The sequence below is a fragment of the Scleropages formosus genome, chromosome 8 (genome assembly GCF_900964775.1).
Source record: "Scleropages formosus chromosome 8, fSclFor1.1, whole genome shotgun sequence".
NCBI lineage: Eukaryota > Metazoa > Chordata > Actinopteri > Osteoglossiformes > Osteoglossidae > Scleropages > Scleropages formosus.
The window spans coordinates 21,861,964-21,885,993 of record NC_041813.1 but is presented as its reverse complement, the minus strand read 5'-3'; the positions used below and the strand labels follow the sequence as shown (position 1 = coordinate 21,885,993).

Genomic DNA, 24,030 nt, shown 5'->3' with positions numbered 1-24,030 from the left:
TTGAAACAGTATTCTTTACACTAGAATATCAAAACTAAAAGTGCAGGCAGCATTGAAAATGACTCTTTATAATACTTATACCAATTGCATTGTGACTTTTGTCTATTTTGCTGTTCATGTGGAGTTCATGTACACACTCTCAGCATACACATCAAAGAGAGTGTATTGCAAATTTATAGCATCCTAGTGTAATGTGCTTTTGTTCTCATTATCACACATTGAAAGTCTGAAACTTCCCTGTTTTTAGATTTTTTTTTTTCTTTTTTAAAATTTCTTGGATCTAAAATTAAATAGCACTAGTGTTCTTAGGGCAAGTTTTGGCTCTGTACAGTGCGGTATGCGGCAGACATGTATAAGCCAGGTGTTGGAGTTGTACATACAGTCATATGGCCTTTTTGCGGTGCTTCAGTGTTTGTGTGCGCATGTTTTCTGGGAGTCCCTGCTGATAAGATAATTTTAACGGGCGCTGTCCACTGTTTAACCTTCACAGTTGCACAGCCTAGAAGAAGCCAGGAGGAAGAGGAGGTGGAGCCTCGGGGAGTCCTTGGACCCCATCACGGAAGAGAAACTCCAACTTATTGAAAAGGAGGTGAAGGAGCAGGAGACCATCATTCAGGGCTACCAGCAGGTTAGTAGCCCTGCTTACTGAACTGGAGTGATCCTCTCCCTGGGTGTAGTGGCCTTGTGCTGTGGTGATGACTATCCATTGGACCTTTGCTAACTACTTATCCATCTGTGTTATCTTTAATAAAAGGTTACACTGCAAAAAAAGTATTACTCCCCCCCCCCCCCCCCCTACAAGATGATTAGTGTTAAATGGTGAGTCATTTCATCCCCTGTGAAGTGAGGCTGGCTGGTAATTTCTATTTAGCCAGCTCCATATTTATGCATTAATTAATGTCCTTGATCTGCAAGTTTATTGCAGCTGCCTTTCTCCCTCAGTGATTTAAAGAAACTTGTAAATTAATAATCCTCCATGGAAACTAGAGGATTCTTAGCTCTGGTGCTCTGTTTTTCTTTAGGGGGTACATTTAGATGCTGTTCAAAATGTGATTCATACCTCTAATTAAAATTATCTACATTCCTAGAAGGCAGTTGTTGTTAATACATGCTTGTAGTTCTTAAACTTTCTAGCAGGAGCTGTGGCAAAAAAGATTACTCATGTATTATTAACATGGGACCGTTCTCTCTCTCTGAACTTTAGTAAAAATTTGAATTGGACAAAGATGAACATGAGGGTGTTGCACCTCGTTGAGTCTGCTGCTAGTGTTGCTCAATGCTTGCTGGACCCTCTTTGCAGGAGAACGAGAAGCTGTACAGGCAGGTCAAGGCTCTGCAGGCCCAGAGCAAGGCCAGCGAGGAGGCTATGTTCAAGGAGAACCAGAGGCTGCAGACTGAACTGGCTACATGTAGGTGAGTATGCTCTCCTGCCCCTTCAGTATTCCCATGTCCAACACTGGCAGCATCACTCAGTTAGGGAATGCCCTCAACAGTTTTGCTGGCTTGCAAGATTTCTGTGAAACAGAACCAGCAAATGCAGCTCTCTTCACCCACAAGCCACAGGGCTTTCAGTGTTATCTTTGCCCTGTTGAAGTAAGGAATATGCACTTCTGTAGTAAGACGCATTCTTCGTGGGGCCAGCCTGTTCTTTCAGCCACTCTCATTTACTGCTCAATCCTTTTATTTAGCACAACTTGTCAAAGTAATGAATGGATAATAAAATTGTACAAAGTTTACCTATAAAACTTGTTACCTTGCAGGGGCATCACTAAGGATGCAATTACATGCAACGGCATTACTTAGTCATTCAGCAGAGTTTTTCCTCCACAGGGACTTAGTTTTAAGGTGCAGGTGATTTCCCTCCCCCCCCCCCATATCAATCCTGGGCAGAGGTGGAATTAAAACCCAGCTCCATTGAGTTGTAACCACTACCTGCTGATTTGTATGAATATGGTTGAATTTAATATTCTGTAACTTATACAACAGGACAAAATATTCATAGCATTTTGTTTGTCTGGACTCAGTCCTCCCTAACAGTCATCACTGGCATTGTGATACATATAAAATGGCACCTCTAAACAGGAGAAATTAGTGAAGTAAGTCAGTTAGTTCTTTGATAATTTGTCTTCAGTGAGTGAGACATTGAAAGAACAGCATGAATCAAAGACTTTTCACTTTGTGTCTCTAAGAACTCTACAGGTGCCAGTTGGGCTGCCTTCAGCTGTAGAGCTGAAGCAAAACAATGAAGTACTGTTGAACCTTATTCAAATTTCTCAGTTTAGTTAAAAGATAATTTAAGCTAAGAATGATGAAATGACCTTTTTATGACAGTCATTATCCCAATTAAACTAATGTGCAAGGCCTTTTCCCAGCTCACTGTGCACCATAGTGGTGAATAGTTAAAATGGCCCTGATTAGTGCTGCTCATAGAGCTGCTCTTTTGGAACCCACATAGATGCCCTTATGTTCAGTTTTTATTGAATGGATTTTTCACATTACTGATTATTTCAGTCCAGGAGGAAGAGGTGATACAATTAAGTTGTGTTAAGATATGTCATACTTTCCCTTTTCTTCTTGGTGCATACTCTTAGAGTTGCTTATTACCTTCCTGTCACATCACTGACACCAGTGAAGGCTTACCTTTAAATTTTGTTCACCCTTCTCTCCCAAGAGCAGTGTTTGTCTTATGTGTCCAAAAACAGCTGGTTGCTATAGCTTGCACATGCCAGTTAGTTTTCATATACACAATAGCTGCTTTAATTCTGTTGTTTAAAGATGTCCCCCCCACTGTGCCTCTGGGGGATTGGATTCCACCAAACATTTTTCTAGAGCTGGATGTTTGCTAAGCACACAGAGCATGCTGCTGGCTTGAATACAGCTGTGCATGTTTGAAGGAATAATGGTTATGCAGTTCAGATGTTACCATTGTTGCTGTGGAGGGAAATGTGCACATGGTTTGTCTCAGCATCAAAGTAACTGACCCTTGTGAACATGTTTACAATTGTGTCTGATATGTGCTTGGAACATACCTTCAGCTGTTCGTCTTAGTGTTAACATATACATCTTGTCTTTATACAGGGAAGAGGTCAGCAGGAATATTGGGCAGCAGGTCGTGGGAAATGTCCTTGAGCCTGACCACAGCCAGGCCCTGTCAGTCTTGCTAGCTCAGGTAAAGGCTGCACAGGTGAGTCTGGATTAAGTGTCAAAAACACTAAGCAATAGGCATAAAGAAGTTGCTTCAAAATGATGAAAATGCACCAAACTAATAATACAAAACAGTTCTGAAATATTTTACATTTAGTTACTTCATTTAGCAAGCACATTTCTCCATAGTGACTTCCAGTGAACACCCATGAACCCACACCTTATTCACCCAAGGTGACATACTGTTATATACACACACTACTTACAACAGGTCACCCATCTATACATTGGTGGAACACTCGGTCTCTCTCTCTCTCTCACTCACACACACACACACGTGAACCTGAACAGCATGTCTTTGGACTGTGGGAAGAAATCAGAGCACCCAGAACAAACCCACACAAGGAGAACTTAAACTCCACGCAGACTGAGTGGGGATCAAATCCACATCCTCTCCCACCACCGTGGCACTGAGAGACAACAGCACTACTCACTGCATCACTATGCTGGCACAAAGAGCGATGTTTGTCCCCTGTCCATCCACCCCCCCCCCCCCCCCCCCCCAACTAGTCCATCATGACAGCTGATCCCAAGGGTGTCAGCAAATCTTTATTTTATGGTAATGCAGCGGTTGATCTGAAATTGAATAGCATACTACCACCATATTATTTGAAACAGCAAAGGCTGCAGATGGAGGCTTTTGTATAAAAGTATATTCATAATTATGTAAATCAGGAATGGTACAGGGCACTTTCATGTTGAAAAGTCAATAGGATTGAAAAAACATGCAAAGATAGTTGGGGAAAAAGAAAAGGAATACCCCTTATGTTCATTTATGGCAGAGGTAATAAAGCATGTACTTTTAAGTTTCTTAATTTTCATTCCTGACTCATGTAATTGACACATTGTCAGAGACTTGTTAACCTACCATATATGGCAAAGTTTTCCTTTAAAGTTTTATGTTTATATGCATACAGATAAAAATTGGTACAAAGATTTACCTAGAAATTTTATGTGGATTCATATCCTAAATTGAACATTTCACTCTTATGAGATTGTGTTTTGAGAAGTTGAATACTGTTCTTCAAATAATGCCTCGACAATGGACAGATTGATATTTTAAAAGATAAAACACAATTTGAAGCAAAGTCAGGGTCCTGTTTCCCCATCTGCCTTCAAAAATGATCCCATTTCAGCTCTTAAAGAGGAGGAGAAAAAAAAAAAAAAAAAAAAAAAAAAACCTCCCTGGATCCCAACTCATGCCAAAGCTACAAACCAGTCTCCCTCCTCTCCTTCCTGTCAAACTGTAGAACAGGCAGCCTGTGATCAACTCTCTGAATTCCCCACCCAAAACCATCTCCTTGATGGATTTCAGTCTGGATTCAAAGTTGACTGACTCTGCCCAACTACTTTTCCACACCATGGTGACATCCCATCTTGACTACTGCAACTCTCATGTGGCCTTCACGCTATTGCCATCAAACCTCTATATCCGATACAGAGCACTGCTGCCTGAGTTACAAGGAATGTTTCAGCAAGTCAAATGTATCTACTCTTTTCCTCTGCACCGTCTTCCTATACTTACCCAGATCAGATTTAAGACCCTGGTTGTTGACTACAAATGCATTAGTCTCCTAAATAGCTAGGAACAGTTCCACTATCAACTACTACACCCCAGCCAGACCGCTTCGCTCTTCTATTTCTACCCACTTGGTGGTCCCAAGCACGCAGGTTCTCGGTTCTTGTTCAGTTGTGGTGGAACACCTTGCCCCTCTCACTCAGAACTGCTGAATCTCTGTCCACATTTAAAAAGGGTCTTAAAAATTCATCTTTTCCAGAATTACTTAGCCTATGATCTCTTAAGCTTATGTGTAAATGAGCATGCACCATAACTTTATGATCATGCCCAGATAAGCCTTTACACAGCCACTACTCCTGTATTGTATTTGTTTGTGCATCAAAAACAAAAAAGTTGAAAGGTGATCAGGAATCCATTCTGAGTTTTACGCAGCTACTCGTGATTAACATTGGTGCATACAGTGGAAAGAAACTAACATAAGAATCACATATTTGCAACTGCCTTTCTGCTAATGTAATGCAGACGTATTTCTGAAATGTACATGTTGCTTTGGATAAAAGCATCTGCTAAATAAAATTTAATGCGCAGTAATGTCCCTGTGTGGGGTGGGGGGGGGTCTCCCTCACTATCAGTCAGGTGGTCATACGAATGTATGTCTTGGTTGTGTCTGACAGAAGAATGAAGTGAGGCTGATGGAGGAAATCAGAAGACTGAAACAGGAGAAACAGGCCCTGGAGGTGGACCTGGAAGTCATGAAGAAGGAAAGAGACCTTGCAAAGGCACAGGCCAACCACACGTCCGGTTAGACTGCACTCGAGATGAATTTATAGAAATTAAACATTTATGAAGTAGCCAAAATTCATTATTTCTATCCTAAGCATCATCAGTTTAGATAACAGGTGGGAACCAGCATTCATAGTACACCCCTCATTCCAGCAGTAGAAAGCCCTCCTTTACACAGTTTGTCTTTAGATGCGAGGTGAAAATGGAGATCGGGAGAGATTATCCCAGCCCGTACATTTGTGACTCTCAGGAGAGAAGAGCTTTGCGATAAAGATGCTGGAGGAGCGCCACAAAGAGGAGTTGTTGGCCCTCAACAAAAAGCTGCAGTGGTATGCAGAGAACCAGGAGCTGCTGGACAGGGATGCTGCTCGGCTCCGTGCTGCCACCGACGAAGCCCAAAGGCTCAAGGAGCAGGTGGGTGGATACATAAACATGAGGTACACCCCATAGTCAGTATGGCACGCAGCATCCCACCCTGCCCCAGTCATCCTCTTTGGGCAAAGTTACTCTAGCTGGGGAGTGTAGGAATGAGGACAGCGTTTCAATTGTGGTCCGATTAAACAAAATTGGATCTCTTTGGTCTTGGTTTAAACTGCCACTATCAATACTGTCCCTGCAATACACAGGAGGGACAGCATGTTTTTTGGGATGCTTGGCAATATAGATGTTTAAGACTGAGGAGGGCAAATGCAGTGCAGGCAGATTCTGGAAAAGAATCTGTCTGCCAAAACTCTGAAGTTGCTGCAATGTTCTTAAGGCAGTATACACAGAAGCAGCGGTAATGAGGTGCTCATTAAGGAGAGAATGAATGTCTTCACTGTGGCAGAAAGTCTGTCTTTAAACTGCAATGGGCCAAAAAACACCTTGAAACTGCTTAACAAATGGGTAGAGTAAGCAGGCTTTACTTTTTTGGCCTACTAAATAGTCTGCAGTGTTATCCTTTTCAAAAGCCAAGTGAGATCTTTAGTGTTTTTTCCCCCTTATATTTTAAATTGGGCACAATTGAGGAATCCTCCCTGCATGTTCAATTTTTTTTGCGGTTGTCACTCCATTTTCCATCTGTACTTCTGAGATTTGATCCTCAATCCCGACAGAAGTTAATTCACCTCACTCTAGAACATCTGAGATATTTCCAGAGATATTCTGCTGCATTCCAAGTCCTTTTAAGGCAGCTGCAGGCACTTTCAAATTTACAGAATAAATGTCACTGGAGCTTTTTGGCCCATTCACCTGTTCAGAATAATGTTTCCGAAGAGTTTGATTTGTCCTCTGTATTCACATTAAGCCACAACCTAGACTTGTTGAAGCTATGGAATCTTGGTTCATTATTTTTCCCACTGGGTCAAGGGAATGTATTTTATTTCTAGCCAATGCAAGTATGTACCTTTCATCTTACTGAGAAAGAGTAAATGAATCTTTTAGCTGATTTTCTTCAAAGCAACTTGCAATGTTAAGATAAGCATTTACCCATTTTTACAGGAACAATTTTAGGGTAAGTACTTTGCTTAAGTAAGGGTGCTACAGGTAGAGGGTGGGGATTGAACCTGCAACCTTTGAAGCCAAAGGCAGTAGCTAACCTCTATGCTATTGGCTGTCCTATTTGACTTTTGCATTTGATCTGCATAATTAGGAAAGACTTGCCTCATTTTTGGAATTTGTCATACATGATGCTACATGACCACAACTGCGGAGTATCGTAATCTGTTACCCTTGAGCTGTGATACCTGTATACATAACATTCTCACCATCCTCTTTCTGCTTCTTGTGACCTTGTTTTGTAGTTCAAGAAATCCATCCTCATTCTACTTGGGCACTAAACTGTAGGGACACTACACACCTCAGGTCAAGAGAAGCGCTTACGAGAGGTGGCTACCATGTGAGAGGGGTAGTGTTCAGGCTGAACTCATGAAATGTCCTCATTTCTCTGGGCAGGTGGAGAAACTGAAAAGTGAGATTAAAAACAAAAATGGGCAACAGCAGAACAAAGTCAAGATGAGAATAGGGGATGCCAAAAGAATTCTGGATCTTGAAAGGCAGGTAGGTCACAAGTCAAAAGGAAACAGGGAGGATATCCACAGGTTAGTGGTGTTTCCTTCTGTTATATTTCTCATGTCATGGTTTTGAACCCTGCTGTTTAGTAGCAACTTCTTTTCCTTAATCAAGTTATGCATCTATGTGTAGCAGCTTAAATCTTTTTGAATGTTCTGTAAGCATTATATTCTATATTCATCTTAGGAACTTCTGGGTTCTGCAAACAATGAAAGTGTAACAGATCTGAGTAGAGCAAATGGAATTAAAAGTGATATTGAAAATGTGGGCAGTGCTGCAGTAGTGATAAAGCAGGAAATGAGGTCCTAATGTCTTAATGAGACAAAGTTAAATGATCTGGCTCCTGCCAATTTCAGTACAGTGTTTGAATAATGTTTGTTTGCTTTAAATCCTGGTTATTTGGGATCTGATTTTATTCCTAACATTCAGTGAATTAAAACTATGCATTGTGTCATGTTCCCCAATCAGAAAATTGTTTTTTGAATTAGATATACAGAGTGCCATGGGAGGGCATTGCCACCTTTATATTTCATGAAAAAATTATAAATTCCTCCTCTTGTATTAAAAGATTGTCATGCAAGACTTCCACTTGGCACAGTGAGGCAGATGGGCACCTGGGCAGTGCTATGCGATTTGAACATGTAGTGTGGATTAGATGCTTTATGTGATCACTTAGGCAATCTAGGTACTTCCATTTCATCTTGCTGCACAAGCATGCTACAATTCTTTTAAAAGACTTGAATGAGTGCAGGCCATTGCACTTTAGAAAAAAAAAAAGCATGATGAAATATGAGAAGCACCGATTTCCAACTGATCGGAAGAATCACACTTTCCAGCCATATCCGCTTACAGAAAAAGGCCCTTCCAGTTTACCCACTCCATGACTCAAGACCAAGAAGCTTAACTGCCTCTTTAAACCAAAGCAACACATGTATATTATTGAGGTTGTCAAGTGGGCACCTCCCTTTGTCAGTGTTTCATTGACTTAGGCCCACGACACCTCCAGAAGACTCAACGGTGCACCAGACCCACCCGTTAGATGCCTTTCACCCTCAAGAAATACTGCAACCCTACAATAAGTTAAACCACAGTGCCATATGTGCCTTCAAAACACCATCTTCACAAAACTCAAATCATGGATTACCTCCTTACCTGCTGACAGGAACTGCAAATTCCCCACTCCACAAACTTAACCTCCCCTATTAACAAGGCCACACCTCCTTACCCACTGCCTCCCATTACCAGCCACTAATTTTCCACTATTACACACCTCCTTCCAACCTGTAACCCCAACTACTCTGCTCTTTTCAACCATAGCTACTGGCTTGCCTTCTCAGCTGCCTCAGACAATTCCTTTACCACCACCCTTAATGATCGGCCTCTAATATCGAATTCCTCCAGAAATGTAGCCGATTAAGCCGAACCCCCTAACACGTACCTCTACCAGAGAGCAAGGAACCCACCATCAATGATCTCTTGCCTCTCCATACTTCAACAGTTTCTGCTCATATGCTTCCGCAATAGCATCCTCGAATGGCACTTAACGCTACAAAGTACAAAATGTGAGCAGATTGTGAACACCGTGTCTGGACGCAATGAAGTAACTGCAATAACCTGCGAAACCTGTAGCTGTTTGCCCTCATCAGCCAACAGCATCCAGTCCCGTGCTTTACTGCATCTACCAGGGCACGTCCATTCTTGCATAGCGCAACTGCCTGCACAAAACTGTTTTAGCTCTACTGCCAACAAAGAATTCACCACTTGCTCTCAAATTCCTGCTAAACATCCAAGAACTTGATTATAGTGCCAAGTATAGCACCCTTGCCCCAAACTAACCTTACACCCTGACAAAGTGTGCCTCAGCACCACCACACCATTTACAAGAACGATTACCACGTGCCCACTGCTTAACATTCTGCGGCATTGGCAGCGCGTCATAAGTTGCTGCAACAATGAACTTAAGGCAACTTGTCTCCATAACCCATAGATCTTGTCAGCATAACTTGCTCTTCTCCATGCCTTCCCAGTTTATTCACTGACCCTGCTTAACCAGTGCAACCACCTTTGCACACCTCACCTCTTCCTTCCTCTGGTCCTGCTCAACAACCACCACATATGGCCAGAGCCAAATACCTTCCCCCTCTACATGTGTCTAACCACATCTGACAGCATCACCAGCCCTTTTGCACTCTGGACCACATCTCCAGGGTTCCACCCCTTATCCGTCCTCACTGAAGGCACCACCTTTTTCCACAAAGGTATCTTGACTCCGCTAGAGTCAGCTCCAAACCCACCTTCACACACTTACTCCTCCACCATACTTGTTACTGGCAGCTCCAACATGTCTTTGCCATATTTACATTTATTCATTGGCAGATGCTTCTGTCCAAAGTGACAGATCTCAGCAAAAATACAATTTATGCATTACATAAGGTTGTGTTAAATAGCATGGCACACCCAGCCATCTTATTACTGAGCTAAACCTGCTTGAGCTTTTCCACCTCCTGGACAGAAAACTCATACCACAAGTGGCCACTTAATACATGGCAACAGCCCAACCTGCAGATACCACATGCAACTTCTCCTGGAGGAAGGACACAGTGCTTTTTAAGCCTTCCACAACCACCTCCCTTAGTGCCACAACCTGCTCCTTATCACTTAACATGGAGTTATTACCTACCCAAGTGGTTAACTGGCTTCTCCAGAATAAGTGGAATTACTCAATATAAAACTTCTGCACCACCTTCCCACTAACGATCAAGACTCAATCGACTCAGCTTAACCTTCAACAACAAATGGCAAGTACAATGAGCCATAGCCATAACTTGTCATCCATAAGTGCTCTAATAGGGGGTTGGTGCATCCTATCCTACAGCCTCTCACCACCAACATCCCATTTGGAAGTCCTTATAGCTTCCATTGCCATTGTGAAAGCCAAGGGCAAAATTGTACATCCAGCCTTGATTTCAACCTCCAACCGATGCCAAAACTTATCGCTTTCTGTACAAAAGCAAAACTGAATATTTGCATTGCAACACTTTCGGGGACCTTAAAAACCTGAGCTCCTCCTATAGCAAACTGTGCTGAACCCACCCATAAGCATTTGCCAACTCCAAGAATACCACACAGATGATCTTGGCAGTCTCAATCTGATGCCAAATCATACTGTGTGCTCAAGCACCCAAGCATCCTGGAAGCCCTGCCTTCTGCATAGAGGTATCAGCTTCTTAGCCTACCAGTACACTACCAGCCTCCTTGCTACAACACTGAAGTCCCTTTAATGTTAAGGGAATAGGCCTGAGCTGGCCTACCCCAGCACCATCCTTCTCCTTAGGAAGGATTCCTCCTACTCTCTGCCACAACTTGGCAATGACCCTCTTCTTCCACACAGACAGCCTCCACAAAGATTAGTACACCTGGTATGGTACTCCATTAAGGGCGGCTGTCAAGGAGGCCCTTGCCTGCCACACAACATCTTGCACCTCTAGCCACCTTGGGGGCACTTAACCATTTCCCACTCTATTTCCCCTACAGGGGAGATATCCACCATCATGCTCTTGACCAGACTACAGATAAAGGTAGAGAAGCAGGAGCTGGATGGTTAACAACCCAGACTTCTTGCCAAAACTTAAGGATCTCTGCAAAATGCCACTCTGGCCCACTCATTCTTCCTAAGAGCTTCCATCCTCCTCATAGTTAGTATTCTTTATACCCACCTGAAAAAAAACATTTAGCAGACACTTTTTTCCAAAGCCACTTTCAGCAAAGTGTGTAGTCTAGTCTTATGTGGTAGGAAGAAAAGACTCAGTTCACAAAAACACTCAGATTGCAGAAGAGTTCATTTATTCATGGGCACACACAGGTGAGCCACCTAGAGTCACACCACTAAGCAAGCAGATATTTATACACATTCTAGGGCGGCTCTTCGCAAGCATAGGTAAGATACATGGTTTGTTTCAACATTCGAGCCATGTAGCTGTGCCCCTTTAATCTCCCATCCTCTCAAAAAAAAAATTCCAATAATCATAAATCCCTTCCAAAATGCAATAAACTGGCAACTTATCTCCTTTCTTACAGGAAATAGCCCTCTGGGTTTTTACATAACTCTGCATTCCTTGGATATCGTGACACCAAAAATGGACAGAATGACAAACTGCTGCCTGGAATGTGGTGCTTTCTTGCATAAGCTGTTTCACTAGTTAGGACTTCTAATACAAAAGCATATAGGCATAGCTAAGCTTTACAATCAAAGCTTCATTTCACACTTAGCTCACATCTTCATGAGGTAACAAGGCAACTTACACTGCTCAATACACTGCTTACAATGGGTTACTCATTCATACATCAGTGAAACACTGTGGGTAAAACTACCCTCCTCCCCCCCCCCCTCCTCAGCTCACCACTCATCTTTTAAGCTGCCTTCTCTCCAAGAAGAGCCTGTATCTCTACCTGCTGCCTTGACTTCACAACACCCAGCTTTTCCTTATTCTTCACCTGTATTATTCCAAATTGCTCTACCCTGTAGCTATAAAATCTACCCCAATCTATCCAACTTACCCTCTGCTGACCCCTTAAACTTAAAGATTCCAACCAAGTCATTACAGTATCCCATATCCCAGCTTCTCTACCTACTGGCCACTTAAGCTTTGACTGTTGCCCCCTTGACTTCTTCAAGTTAATCCCTCCTGTTTGCACATCCTCACCTGTCTGGCTTTCATCATCCTGTAACCCAGCACCCAGTCCTTCTGCCTTAGTGGCAGGGAATACTGATATCCTGAGGACTTTGGTGTGAAACCTGCTGTTGGACTTGAACTACTCACATAGTAGCTATCAATGCAGGGTCCCTGTTCTCCCACATCCAGGCATCTTTTCCTTCACTGGTCAATCCTCAGGCCTCTTGCCTCTGTTACTTTCCTCCACCTGCAGACAAACCTGCAGGTGCCTTCCATCCCTATCCAAATGGATTACCCCCATACAACTCTGCTCGAAGCCATAAAATCCACCTGTGAGCCATCTGCCACCTCTGCTCTCATTGACTTGTGGGGTATCACACTATTCAATTCATTTGTAGCCATAATGGGAAAGCCATCTGGCTTCCACAATCAGCAATGCTGCTGCCTTGAGTTGCTAGCCCACAGCAGCCCCAGATGGGGTCTGTTCTCTCTTCTCAACTAGCTTTCCCTGTGGTCACATGATCTTTTCCATGTTACCAACTGCCCTTTTCACACCAGCCACTAGCTTAACTAGACAAGAGATTCAAGATACACAGGAAAAAAAACAATCATACCCAATGTATATAATACAGTGGCTGTACATAAAGACTCAGGCCAACCAACAAGAACAACATGCAGCATAGTCAACATATCTCCATTAGTAAAGACCAAGAAGCTTAACCACCTTTTCAAACCAAACCAACACACATATTTCATGGAGGCTGTCAAGTGGGCACCTCCATTCTTTAATGTTTCATTGAATTAGGCCCACACCACCTCCAGAAGGTTCAACAGTGCAGTCTAACATCCCACACACATTAGGGGCCTTTCATTCTCAACAAATACTGTAATTCCACAACCAGTTAAACCACAGCTCTATACATACCTTTAGACCACATCACCCCCACAAACTCAAATCATGGATTATCTCCATACCTGCCAACAGGAACTGCAAATGCCCCTCTCCACAAACTTCACCTACCTTAATTAACAAGGCCACACCTCCTTAATTACCACCAGCTGCCTCCCATTACCAGCCACCTGCCACTAATTTTCCACCACTACACACCTATCTCCAACCTGTAACCCTAACTACTCTGCTCTCTTTCCAAGTTCAAGTTGTTTTTATTGTCATTCCTCTATATAGCTTGTATACAGTGGAACAAAATGTTGTTTTTCCAGAGACCATGGTGCAACACAGAACAGGAGTACACAACAATAAATACACAGGACAAAAAAATGGGCTGTCAACTGTAGGCAGTTCATAGTGTATGGAGTCATGCTGGGTTAGCTGTTTGTGCCAGGTAGGTATTGGGAGGCAGTAGGGTGTTGAGTAATCTGACTGCTTCAGGGAAGAAACTGTTGCAGAGTCTGCTGGTGGTGGCACGGATGCTCCTGTACCTTCTGTCAAGTATGCTATCAACCTCCTTGTCACAACGCTAAACAAAATTTTCCTTTCAACATTGAGAAGGGTTATAGGCCTAAACTGGCCTACCCCAACAGCATCATTCTCCTTACGAATAAAAATTCCTCCCATGGCCCTCTGCAGTTGAATAGACTGAGTGAGGCTGATATCTCCATTCTACTGATCAATGACTTGCAATCTCTGGTGCTCGAATCTGGTAATAGATGCTTTAATAGGCTCCTGCTTTTTAGTAACTTTAACCCAAATGTAAAGTTTTGTATTCCTAAAGATGGGTACGGCTTAGGTCGTGTCCACAAAGTGGCACAAAGTACTTCAGACTCCACCCTTGGGTGGGGGGGGCTAGGCCAAGCTGTAAACCCTGTAGTAGGATGTCAAAATGCACATGTTTGTACTGCTGATGTCACTGGTTCAGGACCTCATGGCTAAGTCTGTAGTGTTTGTTTCTTTTAGCAACTTAAGGTGTTGGTATTTTTTAAGTAGTATGGTACCTACCCTTGTGTCTGAGTGTCATACTAAGCTATAACCTCTCTGGCAGTGTGTCAAAGTGCATGTGCTTTACAGTGACCCAAGGAACAAGTGCTTGAGTCATGTGGCTCTTGCCTTTGGAAATAGGTGCAAAGTTAGAGAAAATAACATGAGAAGCTCTGTGGAGTTGTGTGTATGTGCATGTGTGTCAGTTTCTAGAGTTGCTGGTTCAAGCCTTGGGAGGGGAGCTCTTTAATCCTTAACCTTTCTTTTTGTTTGACACATCAAGCTGTGTAGGAACAACAGAGGTGTTAGAAGGAGTTGTTTCTGGGTAGTGGTGTGGCATAACAGGTAAGGAGCTTGGCTCTTAACCAGGAGGTCCCTGGTTCGGTTCCCCAGAAGGAGGTAAGTATGGACCATATGCCTGAGCCTGCCACTGCCCATGGTACCAGCGCTTAAGGATCCATTGGTGTGAGTGATGGAGGTATGTGGGTGTTTTAGAATGAATGTGTCGACAAAAAAAAATGCCCCCAGTGGGGCCCTTTGTTCATGTTTCTTTCACCAAAACTAATATTTTAGTAGTCTTAGTTTGATATTGTTTTTAATTCTTCAGAGTCTGCATGCATCACAGACTTGGGGCTACACACCTGGCACAGGTCCCTCAGGCATGTGTTGGTAGAACTTCTTTGTTCCACTTACCTTAAATTTTCCACTCCTTCCTGGTTGGTTGGTCAGTCTGGGACTTGAACACTGCATCTGCTTCACCAAAGGGCACTGCTTTAACACATGTACCATGGAAGCAACTGTACCTTATAGCTTTTTTTTTTAGCACTTGTTTTATGAAATACAGCTCTTTTGCAGGGCTCTTGAAAAGGAGTGCTATCGCTCACATGGGATTCAATATGCAGGTGCACAGACCCAAAGAGCACCTCACTAACCACTCAGCCATCTCCCTGGCACTGAAACAGAGAGGCCTTCAAACATCTGATGTACCTTTGACAGACCTTAGTTTCATGGAAGCCAAAATGAGACCACCCCACACAAAACAGGCTTGAACCGCTGACTTCTTTAACACAACACTACTTCTGCAACCACTTGACCAGAGGGGCACTTAAGTTTTTAGACCTGAAAGTGCAACTCATGTATTTGAAGAAGTGACTAATTTTCTGTTGGCAATTCCAAAACAGCTATACTAAGGGCTCAAACCCAAGACTTCTTGATCACAAGACTAATACTAAAACCATTGTACCACCCAAGAAGCCCTGTTTATAACACCTCAGTTCATATGTATTGGAAGTCAAGCAGGTCTCCTATACTTGAACATACTACTTTATAACAGCTGCACAACACAGCCAACACTTCAACTGCTGCTCTTTGTGAAGTATTATTAAGGCACTGACTAATACTACACAGTGCTGAAGGCACCAGCTGAATTGGCACAGTTTTGTAGCGCAAAAGCAGCGCCTAAACTACTGCTATTAACGCCCAACTTGAAAAATCTCATTGCAGATTTGCAGTGTTTTTCCAACACTTTACTTACATTTCATTCTCACGAGTGAACAGGTTACTGGAAACTTATAAAAAAAAAATATATAATGAGGCACAAATGATGTAAAAACACAAAGGAAACCTCCCATCAGTTAAAAGAGAGTGGCACTCCTTTTGGTATCAACTTAATAGGTGTGCTCCTTGCTTACTGATGGTCTTATAACTGTAGTAATATTAATGATGGTTAGTTTCTTAATCATTTAAATACTGATGCACTGTATTCATATTTATGATGTATGGACAGCACTTATTACAAATGTTTATTAGATAGCAATACAAAGAACCCCTACTGTTTGTTCAAGGTCCCCATTTTATGAAACAGCTAAATCTCAAGGCAACCTTACTAGCATACTGAGCACTCCCCAGGGGTTGTTTTTTTGCCCCTTTTTCCAGCCAACACACTCACCCCCTTATACTCCCTGTGAGATCCCACAGCGGTTGAACACTTAATTCTATTTTACCCACAATTCAACTAGAGACAGGTAGGTCACAAGCCTAAAGGAAACAGGAAATAAAGAGACAAAAAAAAATACATGGCAGATTAGTGGTGATACCTTCTGTTATATTTTTCATGTCATGTTTTGAACCCTGCTGATTAGTAGCAATTTCTTTCCTCTTTTACTTAATCAAGTTCTTATGCATTTAATTTTAATCAGTGTAACAGATTGTCTAAGATAAATATTTTTTTAATTTTGTGTAAGCATTTTATTCTATATTCCATCTTAGGAACTTATATCTAGGTTCTGCCATAGATTACTTTCTTGCCATTGAGGGGGTGCTGCAAACAATGAGAACACAGAGATAGCCATACATCTAAGCAGAGCAAATAGAATTAAAAATGATATTGAAAATATGTGGGAAGTGCTGCAGTAGTGATAAAGCAGGAAATGAGGTCCTCCTCCTTGTGGGGAAAAAAGATGTTAAAGTGAGTTAAATTGGCAGGAGCAGGATCATTTATCAGTATATCAGTGTTGTGTTTCTTTTTTTCTCTGAATAATGTTTAAGGTTTGCTTTAAGCCCAGGTTATTTTGGATCTGATTTTAATCCCAACATTCAGTGAACTAAGATTATATGCATTGTGTCATGTTCCACGATCAGAGCGTTGTTTCTTTTGAATTAGATATACAGAGTGCTGTGGAGGGAGTTTCCACGTTTATATTTCTTGAAAAAATGAACAGTTCCTCCTCTTGTATTAAAACATTTTATCATGCAAGACTTCCACTTGGCACAGAGAGACTAATTCTTGGCAGTGTGATGGATGGGCACCTGGGCAGTGCTATGTGATTTGAACATGTAGCGTGAATTAGATGCTTTATGTGAGAAGTCACTTAGGCCATTTCATCCTGCTGCACAGGCATGCTACAATTCTTTCTTTGAAAAGAGTGTTTTGAATCACGATGGACTGAGTGTGTGAGGTTGTCTGAATGTGTGTTCCTACAGATGGGTTGCTGGTGTAATATGAGTTCAAATGCCGCTGTTGCAGTAGCCTTGATCAAGGGTACTGTTCATCCTCATTTGCTGTGTTTTTCTTTAGTCCCTCATCAGGAAATGTGAACACAAACATCTCTGTGTGAAATACTTTATATTGTATCTTGTGTATGAAAGGTTGCATTTGTTTTAGCAAAGAATACTTGTTCAGTTCAATTTTAGACCCATCTTCAAATATGCTATCATAGGAAAGTTTTTGTTTTTTGTTTATTTTTTGCATTTTGATAATTAGTGTTCCCCGTGTCATCTGGATATGGGCTGTGGACTGTCATTATGGCGTGTTTAAGTAAAGCGGCTAGTGACCATTTGTGTTTCCCATCATTCTTATATGTATTTAGGAGTCCTTACCTCGTCCCCACAGGGTACATTTCACAGTGTCCGGTAGCGATACGAAACCTCCCCAGTCCCGCTTATAATGCAGATGTTGTTCATGGATTACCTTCTGTGTGCTGTTGACTCATGGCAGCCCTACGATTGTTCAGAGTCTTATATTTACTTCTTACTAGGGTACAAAACCCCCCAGTCCCAGTTGCACTTAGAAGTTGACCTGCGCTGGCGTGCCGCGTTAATTCGCGAGGTAGGTCACTGGGGCGGCAACACAGGTCTCTCCGAGTTGCCTGGGAGGTGCCGACTCCCCCCGCTGAGAATCCCTGCGGTTCCTGACCCCATGATTTTGTTGGCACGTGACACAGCCCAGGTGTCAAACCTGAGGCGTAGAGCTTGTCATGCGCCCCGCCCTTTGACCACCTGAGACACCCAAGAGACCGAGAGCCCAGTGGAGCGAGGAGAGAGAAAAAGACACGGGTGCGATCCGATATCTCTGTTTTTTATTCTTTGAATTACAAGTGGACATGGCTGGAAAGCGCGTTGCTTCTTCTGTCAGTTGGAAATTGGTGCCCCGGTTCTTCTCATTTACATTTCCATTTATTTATTCACCAGACGTTTTTCTCTAAAGTGACGTTCGTCTCAGAGAAAAATACAAAAAGCACGTCACACCAACGGGAGTGCAGTTAAGTTGTGGCATAACGCCACATAAACCAGTATACATTACATGAGTAGCTGCATATACAGTTTATTTATTTGTATAAATGCGTGTAGGACCTAATTGTCAGTGACTGTTCATCCACATCGGGGTCAGGGTGGTTCGGATCCTATCCCAGAAGTACAGGGTGCAATGTCTTTGGATAGGACACCAGTTAATCACAGTGTGTTGCCACAAAACAAGTTAAAGAAGTTATGTTTAAACTCAGTCTGAATCATTTGTGTTTGTTGTGAACTTTCAAACATTTTTAAGTACCATTGGATTGGGGATCACGAACATTTATTGCATTAAAGTGGAAGGCAGTATGAAATCCCACAGTGAGAGCAAAACAAGGGTGTGAGTAGGTAGATGCAGAGAAGTAGTGGCTGATTGAATCTTTTGTTTTGGCTTGTAACATAGAAGAGCAGGAGGAGGGAGAGAGATTGTGTACTTAATGTGAAATTATACATGTGTAAAATCATCAAAAGAGCACTTATTGAGAGCAGTGCAGGCATGATAAAGCAACATCTGCCTCCTTTCCCAGGTGAAGGAGATGGAGGAGATCCTGCGGCGCAGACATCCCAATTCCCTGCCTTCCCTGATGCTGGCTGCAGCGGCAGCGGAGCCCGTGACTCCCGAGTGTGCCGGGACAGTGGCTTTCTTGGAGCGCCGTGTGCAGAGGCTGGAAGCGGAGCTAGAGGGACGGGATGAGGAGGCCAAACGGAGTCTGAGGGCCATGGAGCAACAGTACCATAAGATCAAGGTAAATGGAAATGGTTTACTCTGGTGTAGTATATTTCACACATTTCTAACAGATTAAATACGTTGCTTTTAGTTGGTCTACAAAAGAAGTCCTGGTAATTTCATAACTCATGTTAATATGTTTTTGTCACACAATCTTTGCAGAGTTATTGAAAATAGCTCTGAAATAAAACAAGTGTTACGTGAATGTGAAAACCTTTGGTATTCATATTGTCATAAAGGATGTTATGTTGTTCCAGCATTTCAGATGACTCATTCTTAATATGAATCTAGGGGTTTGCTTGAAGTCCTTGAATTTCTTCTTGAAAGGTTTTATGAAAGTTTTTTTTAGAATAAAAATAAACATGCTCAATTGTACATGCTAAGTAGCTACCTGTTGATCATATTTGTGTACCCTGCTTTGACCCTCAATGAAAAATTCAGGAAATTTGCAAGTAAAAATTTTAAACCCCCTTTTCTCTAAGTCTAAACATGATTTATCCTAGTTTATTGGAATGCTGAAGTGAGTACCACTGTTCCCTCACAGCGCCTGGGTGGTGCAAGAGAACGCAGATTTGATCCCCATTCAGTCTCTGCGGAGTTTGCCTGGTCTTCCTACAGGATTCTCTGCTTTCCTAAATTGCCTTTAGTGAGTGCATGGGTGAAGGACTGTGTGTGAGTGGCTACCCTGCAATGGACCGGCATCCCATACAGGCTGTACTCAGTCTTTCGTCCAATGCTTCTGTGATAGTCTTCGGATAACCAGAAACCCTGGTCAGGGCAAGCGAGGCAGGGAACGCTAAGGCTGTGCTGTAATTAATTTAATTTTGTATGTGTTTGATGTTTCTGTGACACAAGATCCAGTATGAGCAACAGATTTCTCAGCTAGAGCAGCAGCTGGCTATGAAAGCTGAGCGGACGCAGGCTGTGTCACCCCAGGCCTGGGAGTCCAAGGCTCAGTCCCTGGAGAAAGAGCTGCTACACCTCCAAGAGACCCAGAGAAATCGGGAGGATGAGCTGCTGGCAGAGATCACAGCCCTCCAGGGGCAGCTTCAGCAGGCTCGGTGTAAGGAGAAGCCACAGAAGAGCCCGAGTCGGCACGAACGCCAAGCAGAAGAGGCGCAGGGTGTCCGAATTGACAGGATGACTCAAGAGCTCACCGCAAAGAGCAAGACAATCCAAGAGCTGACCCGTGTGGTAGAACGGCTACAGAAGGAGCGCCGCTCACTGCTCTTAGCCCCACCTCTTCAGGGGCGTAACGGGGACACCAAAAAACAGGGAGTAGCAGCTAGGGGAACCCCTGTGCTCCAGGGTGGGGAAAAGATTGGGGCGAAGAGCGAGGCGGTGGCTGAAACCTTCCCTCCAACATTGGATGAAAAGAACTACCAGCCATCAGAATTCTCAGGGTCCCACATCTCAGAAGTGCTGCAGGAAAATGAGCAGCTGAGAGCACGTTTGGAACAAGTGGAGCTGGAGGCAGAGCATGAAAGAGTGACACTGCAGGCAGCAACTGCGCAAGCAGAGGGGGAGCTCCGAAGGTATATTACAGCATATTTATAAATTATCTACTGCTTGCATTAAGACCGTTTTATATATTTGAATCGGAATTTTTTCATAGTTAACAAAACATACCTACCGTTCTAATGAGCCATAATCACTTGTTTTTTTTGTTTTAAAAAAAAAAGGAAAAATTCCAGTTTTGAAAAGTATTTACCCCCTTAGCATTTGTTATAATTTAAAAGCACTTCCTTAAAACTGTTTCCCTTAGAACTGAAAAAGTTTGTTGATGGGAACTTAAAGCAGGATCGAGGAGAGGAGGACAGTATCAAGGTTCACTGACTGAGTCTGATTTCATGCTGTAGTAGCCAAGGAAACCACTTTTCACCAGCAGTCTCCCTATAGCTGAATGCTTTAGGGTTTATATATCTGAGCAAGCAGAGGAGCTTATTTCCTCTGTAAAATTCCAGTTGGCTGGTGAAGAGATCAGCCGCTGCGTTAGTCATGCACCACTGCAGGACTCAGTCAAGGAGTGCTTCAAAGGCTCGTAAGGCAAAGTTTGATAAGTCTCGCTTATGTTCCAGTCCCTGTGGCAAATGAAGGTGGCTGCTGTTAGTTGGCGCTTTGACTGAAGAAATGTTCATCTTTTTTCCGAGTAGCCATGGTGGCTGAACGTTAGACTCGGCAGTAGGATTGTACAGCGAAGATGCTCATCGGTATGTTTGGGTGGTGAGGGTTACATCGAGAGAAGTGGTGGATAGTAATGTTGAAGCTTATCTGTAATACTAATGAGTGGAGCGGAGGCTCATCGGCACATGTGATACGTGACAGTGCCGTAACTCAGGTTGTACCCACAGGGTTCAAGAGAGTCTTGCAGAGCAGCTTTCATCGCTGAGGACTAAACATCAGAGAGAGCTGGAGAACATTCTCACCCGCCATGCGCTGGAACACTCTTCCTCTAAAGTGGCTGAACTGACCAATCAGCTGTCTGCACAGGAGGTAATGGCTCACAGCATGGCCACCATTCAGGTGACATTTTTGCTGTTGTTTGACATCTGGTTTCACTAATTATGTTGTAGCTGGAGCACATATGACAAATGTGCCCAGTCTGTTACTTCAGGAGATAAAAGGTAGTTCTCATGTTGAGGTCTTAACTTAAAAGTGTTTCACTTCAGATCTCTTTGACCTCCTTCCTAGGGAGAGAAGATGCTCCTTTCTAATTAGTACATTGCTACAGGCATTCAAATTTAGGGATGTTACAACATAATTCACCTAAGAAAATCCTCTGATATGAATGTGGGCAGCAGTTAAAAATATCCAAACTGGAACCTCTGACTCTATATCAAATGAAAGTAAGATGTAAACTCACTTCTCGTGTATATTGCCAAATTTAAGCTCCTCTCATCAGTGTGTTTGCAGTGCTGTGGTTCAAACACCCACACCTGCCTCAAATTGCAACTGAAACATTGTCCTGAAGAACTTTTTTTTTTTTTTTTTTTTTTTTTTTAAACAAATAAATAAATAAATAGCTTAAAAACCAAATAAAGTTCATGTTATACTTCAAACATGCTACAGAAAAGTAGCCTTATACACTGCCTGGCAAAAAAAAAAAAAAAAAAAAGTCACCACCTGGATTTAACTAAGCAAATAGGTAAGAGCCTTCCATTGGATAATTACTGCAGTGATTAATATGTTTCAGCTGGCAACAAGTTATTTAACCCTAACTGATGCAGTGAGTAGCTCTTTATTTCTTAAACAACCATGTCAGAAGACATATCCTGTGGTCATGGAAAAGCTGTTACTCTGTTTCAGAAGGGTGAAATTATTGGTCTGTATCAAGCAAAGAAAACAACTAAGATTGCTGAAACTACTAAAATTGGGTTGAGAACTGTCCAACGCATTATTAAAACCTGGAAAGAAAGTGGCAAACCATCATCTTTGAGGAACAAATGCCGTCGGAAAAAAAATCTTAAATGATCGTGATTGGAGATCACTTAACGATTTGGTGAAATCAGTTCGTAAAAAAACAGTAGAACTCACGGCTATGTTTAATAGTGAAAATAAGAGCATTTCCACATGCACAATGCAAAGAGAACTCAAGCGATTGGGCCTAAACAGTTTTGTAGTCTTAAGAAAACCATTTATCAGTGAGGCTAATCAGGGTTTTAAAAAAAAAAAAAAAGGCTTCAATTTGCTAGGGAGCATAAAGTTTGGAGTCTGGAGCAATGGAAAAAGGTAAGGTGGTCTGAGTCTAGATTTACCCAGTTCCAGAGCGATGGGTGCATCAGGGTAAGAAAAGAGGTGGATGAAGTGATGCACCCATCATGCCTAGTGCCTACTGTACAAGCCTGTGGGGGCAGTGTTATGATCTAGGGTTGCTTCAGTTGGTCAGGTCTAGGTTCAGCAATGTTACGTGCCCAAAAAATGAGGTCAGCTGACTTCCAGAATGACCAGGTTTTTCCATCAATGGATTTTTTTTCTTCCCTGATGACACGGGCATATTCCAAGATGACAATGCCAGGATTCATCGGGCTCAAATTGTGAAAGTGATTTAGGGAGCGTGAGATGACATTTTCACACATGAATTGGCCAGCACAGAGTCCAGACCTTAACCCCATTGAGAATCTTTGGGATGTGCTGGAGAAGATTTTACGCAGCGGTCCAACTCTCCCATCAATACGAGATCTTGGCGAGAAATTAATGCAACTCTGGACGGAAATAAATGTTGTGACATTGCATAAGCTTATCGAAACGATGCCATGGCGAATGCGTGCCGTAATCAAAGCAAAAGGTGCTCCAACAAAATATTAGAGTGCGTGACTTTTCTATAATATATTTCATATATGTAGATATATATATATGTAGTAGGCAGAAAGGTGAGCTGCTGTTTTCTATACAGATCATGGTGAGACACTTGCGGGACCAGGTGAAGGAGCTGCAGGGGTGCAAGGAGGCCCTTGTAGTGTCTCAGGTGCGAGAAGAGACACTGCAGAATGAGGTGTGTCCATGCTGGCTCCCTGCCTGCCCCACACCCACCTCTCTGGCATAGCTGTCTGTACCATTCTCCATCCTCTCCTCAGTTTGTCCACACCTACACCACAATCCCTCTCTCCTGTTCCATATATCCACGTTTACTATGTGTAATCTTTCTGGGTGCTGTGCAGAATGAGCGCATCAAGATGTAGAACCAGTGGCATCCTCTTTTCAAGATGATTATACATTTCCATATTTACCCTGCTGTTCCTATGTAGTGATTTCATTGTTTACAGGGAGTGCTGGGATACACCAGGCTTCATGTGTGTCTGTTTGGCTGAAGAGATTTTTGCAATGTTACAGATGTCAAAACTTCTAGAGGAGCTAAAGGAGGCCAAGGAGCAACACAGTCCAACCCTGAAACATTTCACTGCACTGGAGAAGAAGATCAAGAACATGGAGCTGAGGCACATGCAGAGGGAGAGGGAGCTGCAGCAGGTAAACTGGAATACACACCCCCCCCCCCCCTCTTCAAACACACACATAGTGCTGATGCAAGCAAAGCCATGCTAAATGGCACTCTCACATACCCACGCAGAAGGCA

The 24,030-nt window shown here is 42.8% G+C and overlaps 1 protein-coding gene across 7 annotated transcripts in view; it reads left to right on the top strand.

Moving 5' to 3' along the window:
- The window catches only part of cep162 (centrosomal protein 162), a 50,510-nt gene that overhangs the window by 16,731 nt on the left and 9,749 nt on the right, over positions 1-24,030 (top strand). For 6 of the 7 annotated variants that reach the window (XR_001966339.2, XR_001966340.2, XM_018757210.2 and 3 more), the window contains 11 exons: positions 491-628; positions 1,301-1,413; positions 3,079-3,184; positions 5,398-5,524; positions 5,757-5,920; positions 7,439-7,543; positions 18,760-18,978; positions 19,815-20,494; positions 21,311-21,452; positions 23,353-23,451; positions 23,790-23,924. Coding sequence is in view for 5 of the 7 variants with exons in the window: in XM_018757210.2 (XP_018612726.2) it covers positions 491-628; positions 1,301-1,413; positions 3,079-3,184; positions 5,398-5,524; positions 5,757-5,920; positions 7,439-7,543; positions 18,760-18,978; positions 19,815-20,494; positions 21,311-21,452; positions 23,353-23,451; positions 23,790-23,924 (2,028 nt within the window). In the remaining 2 variants the exon portion in view is untranslated. The remainder of the gene's footprint in view (positions 1-490; positions 629-1,300; positions 1,414-3,078; positions 3,185-5,397; positions 5,525-5,756; positions 5,921-7,438; positions 7,544-18,759; positions 18,979-19,814; positions 20,495-21,310; positions 21,453-23,352; positions 23,452-23,789; positions 23,925-24,030) is intronic. The other variant, XM_018757211.2, reaches the window with a different exon arrangement.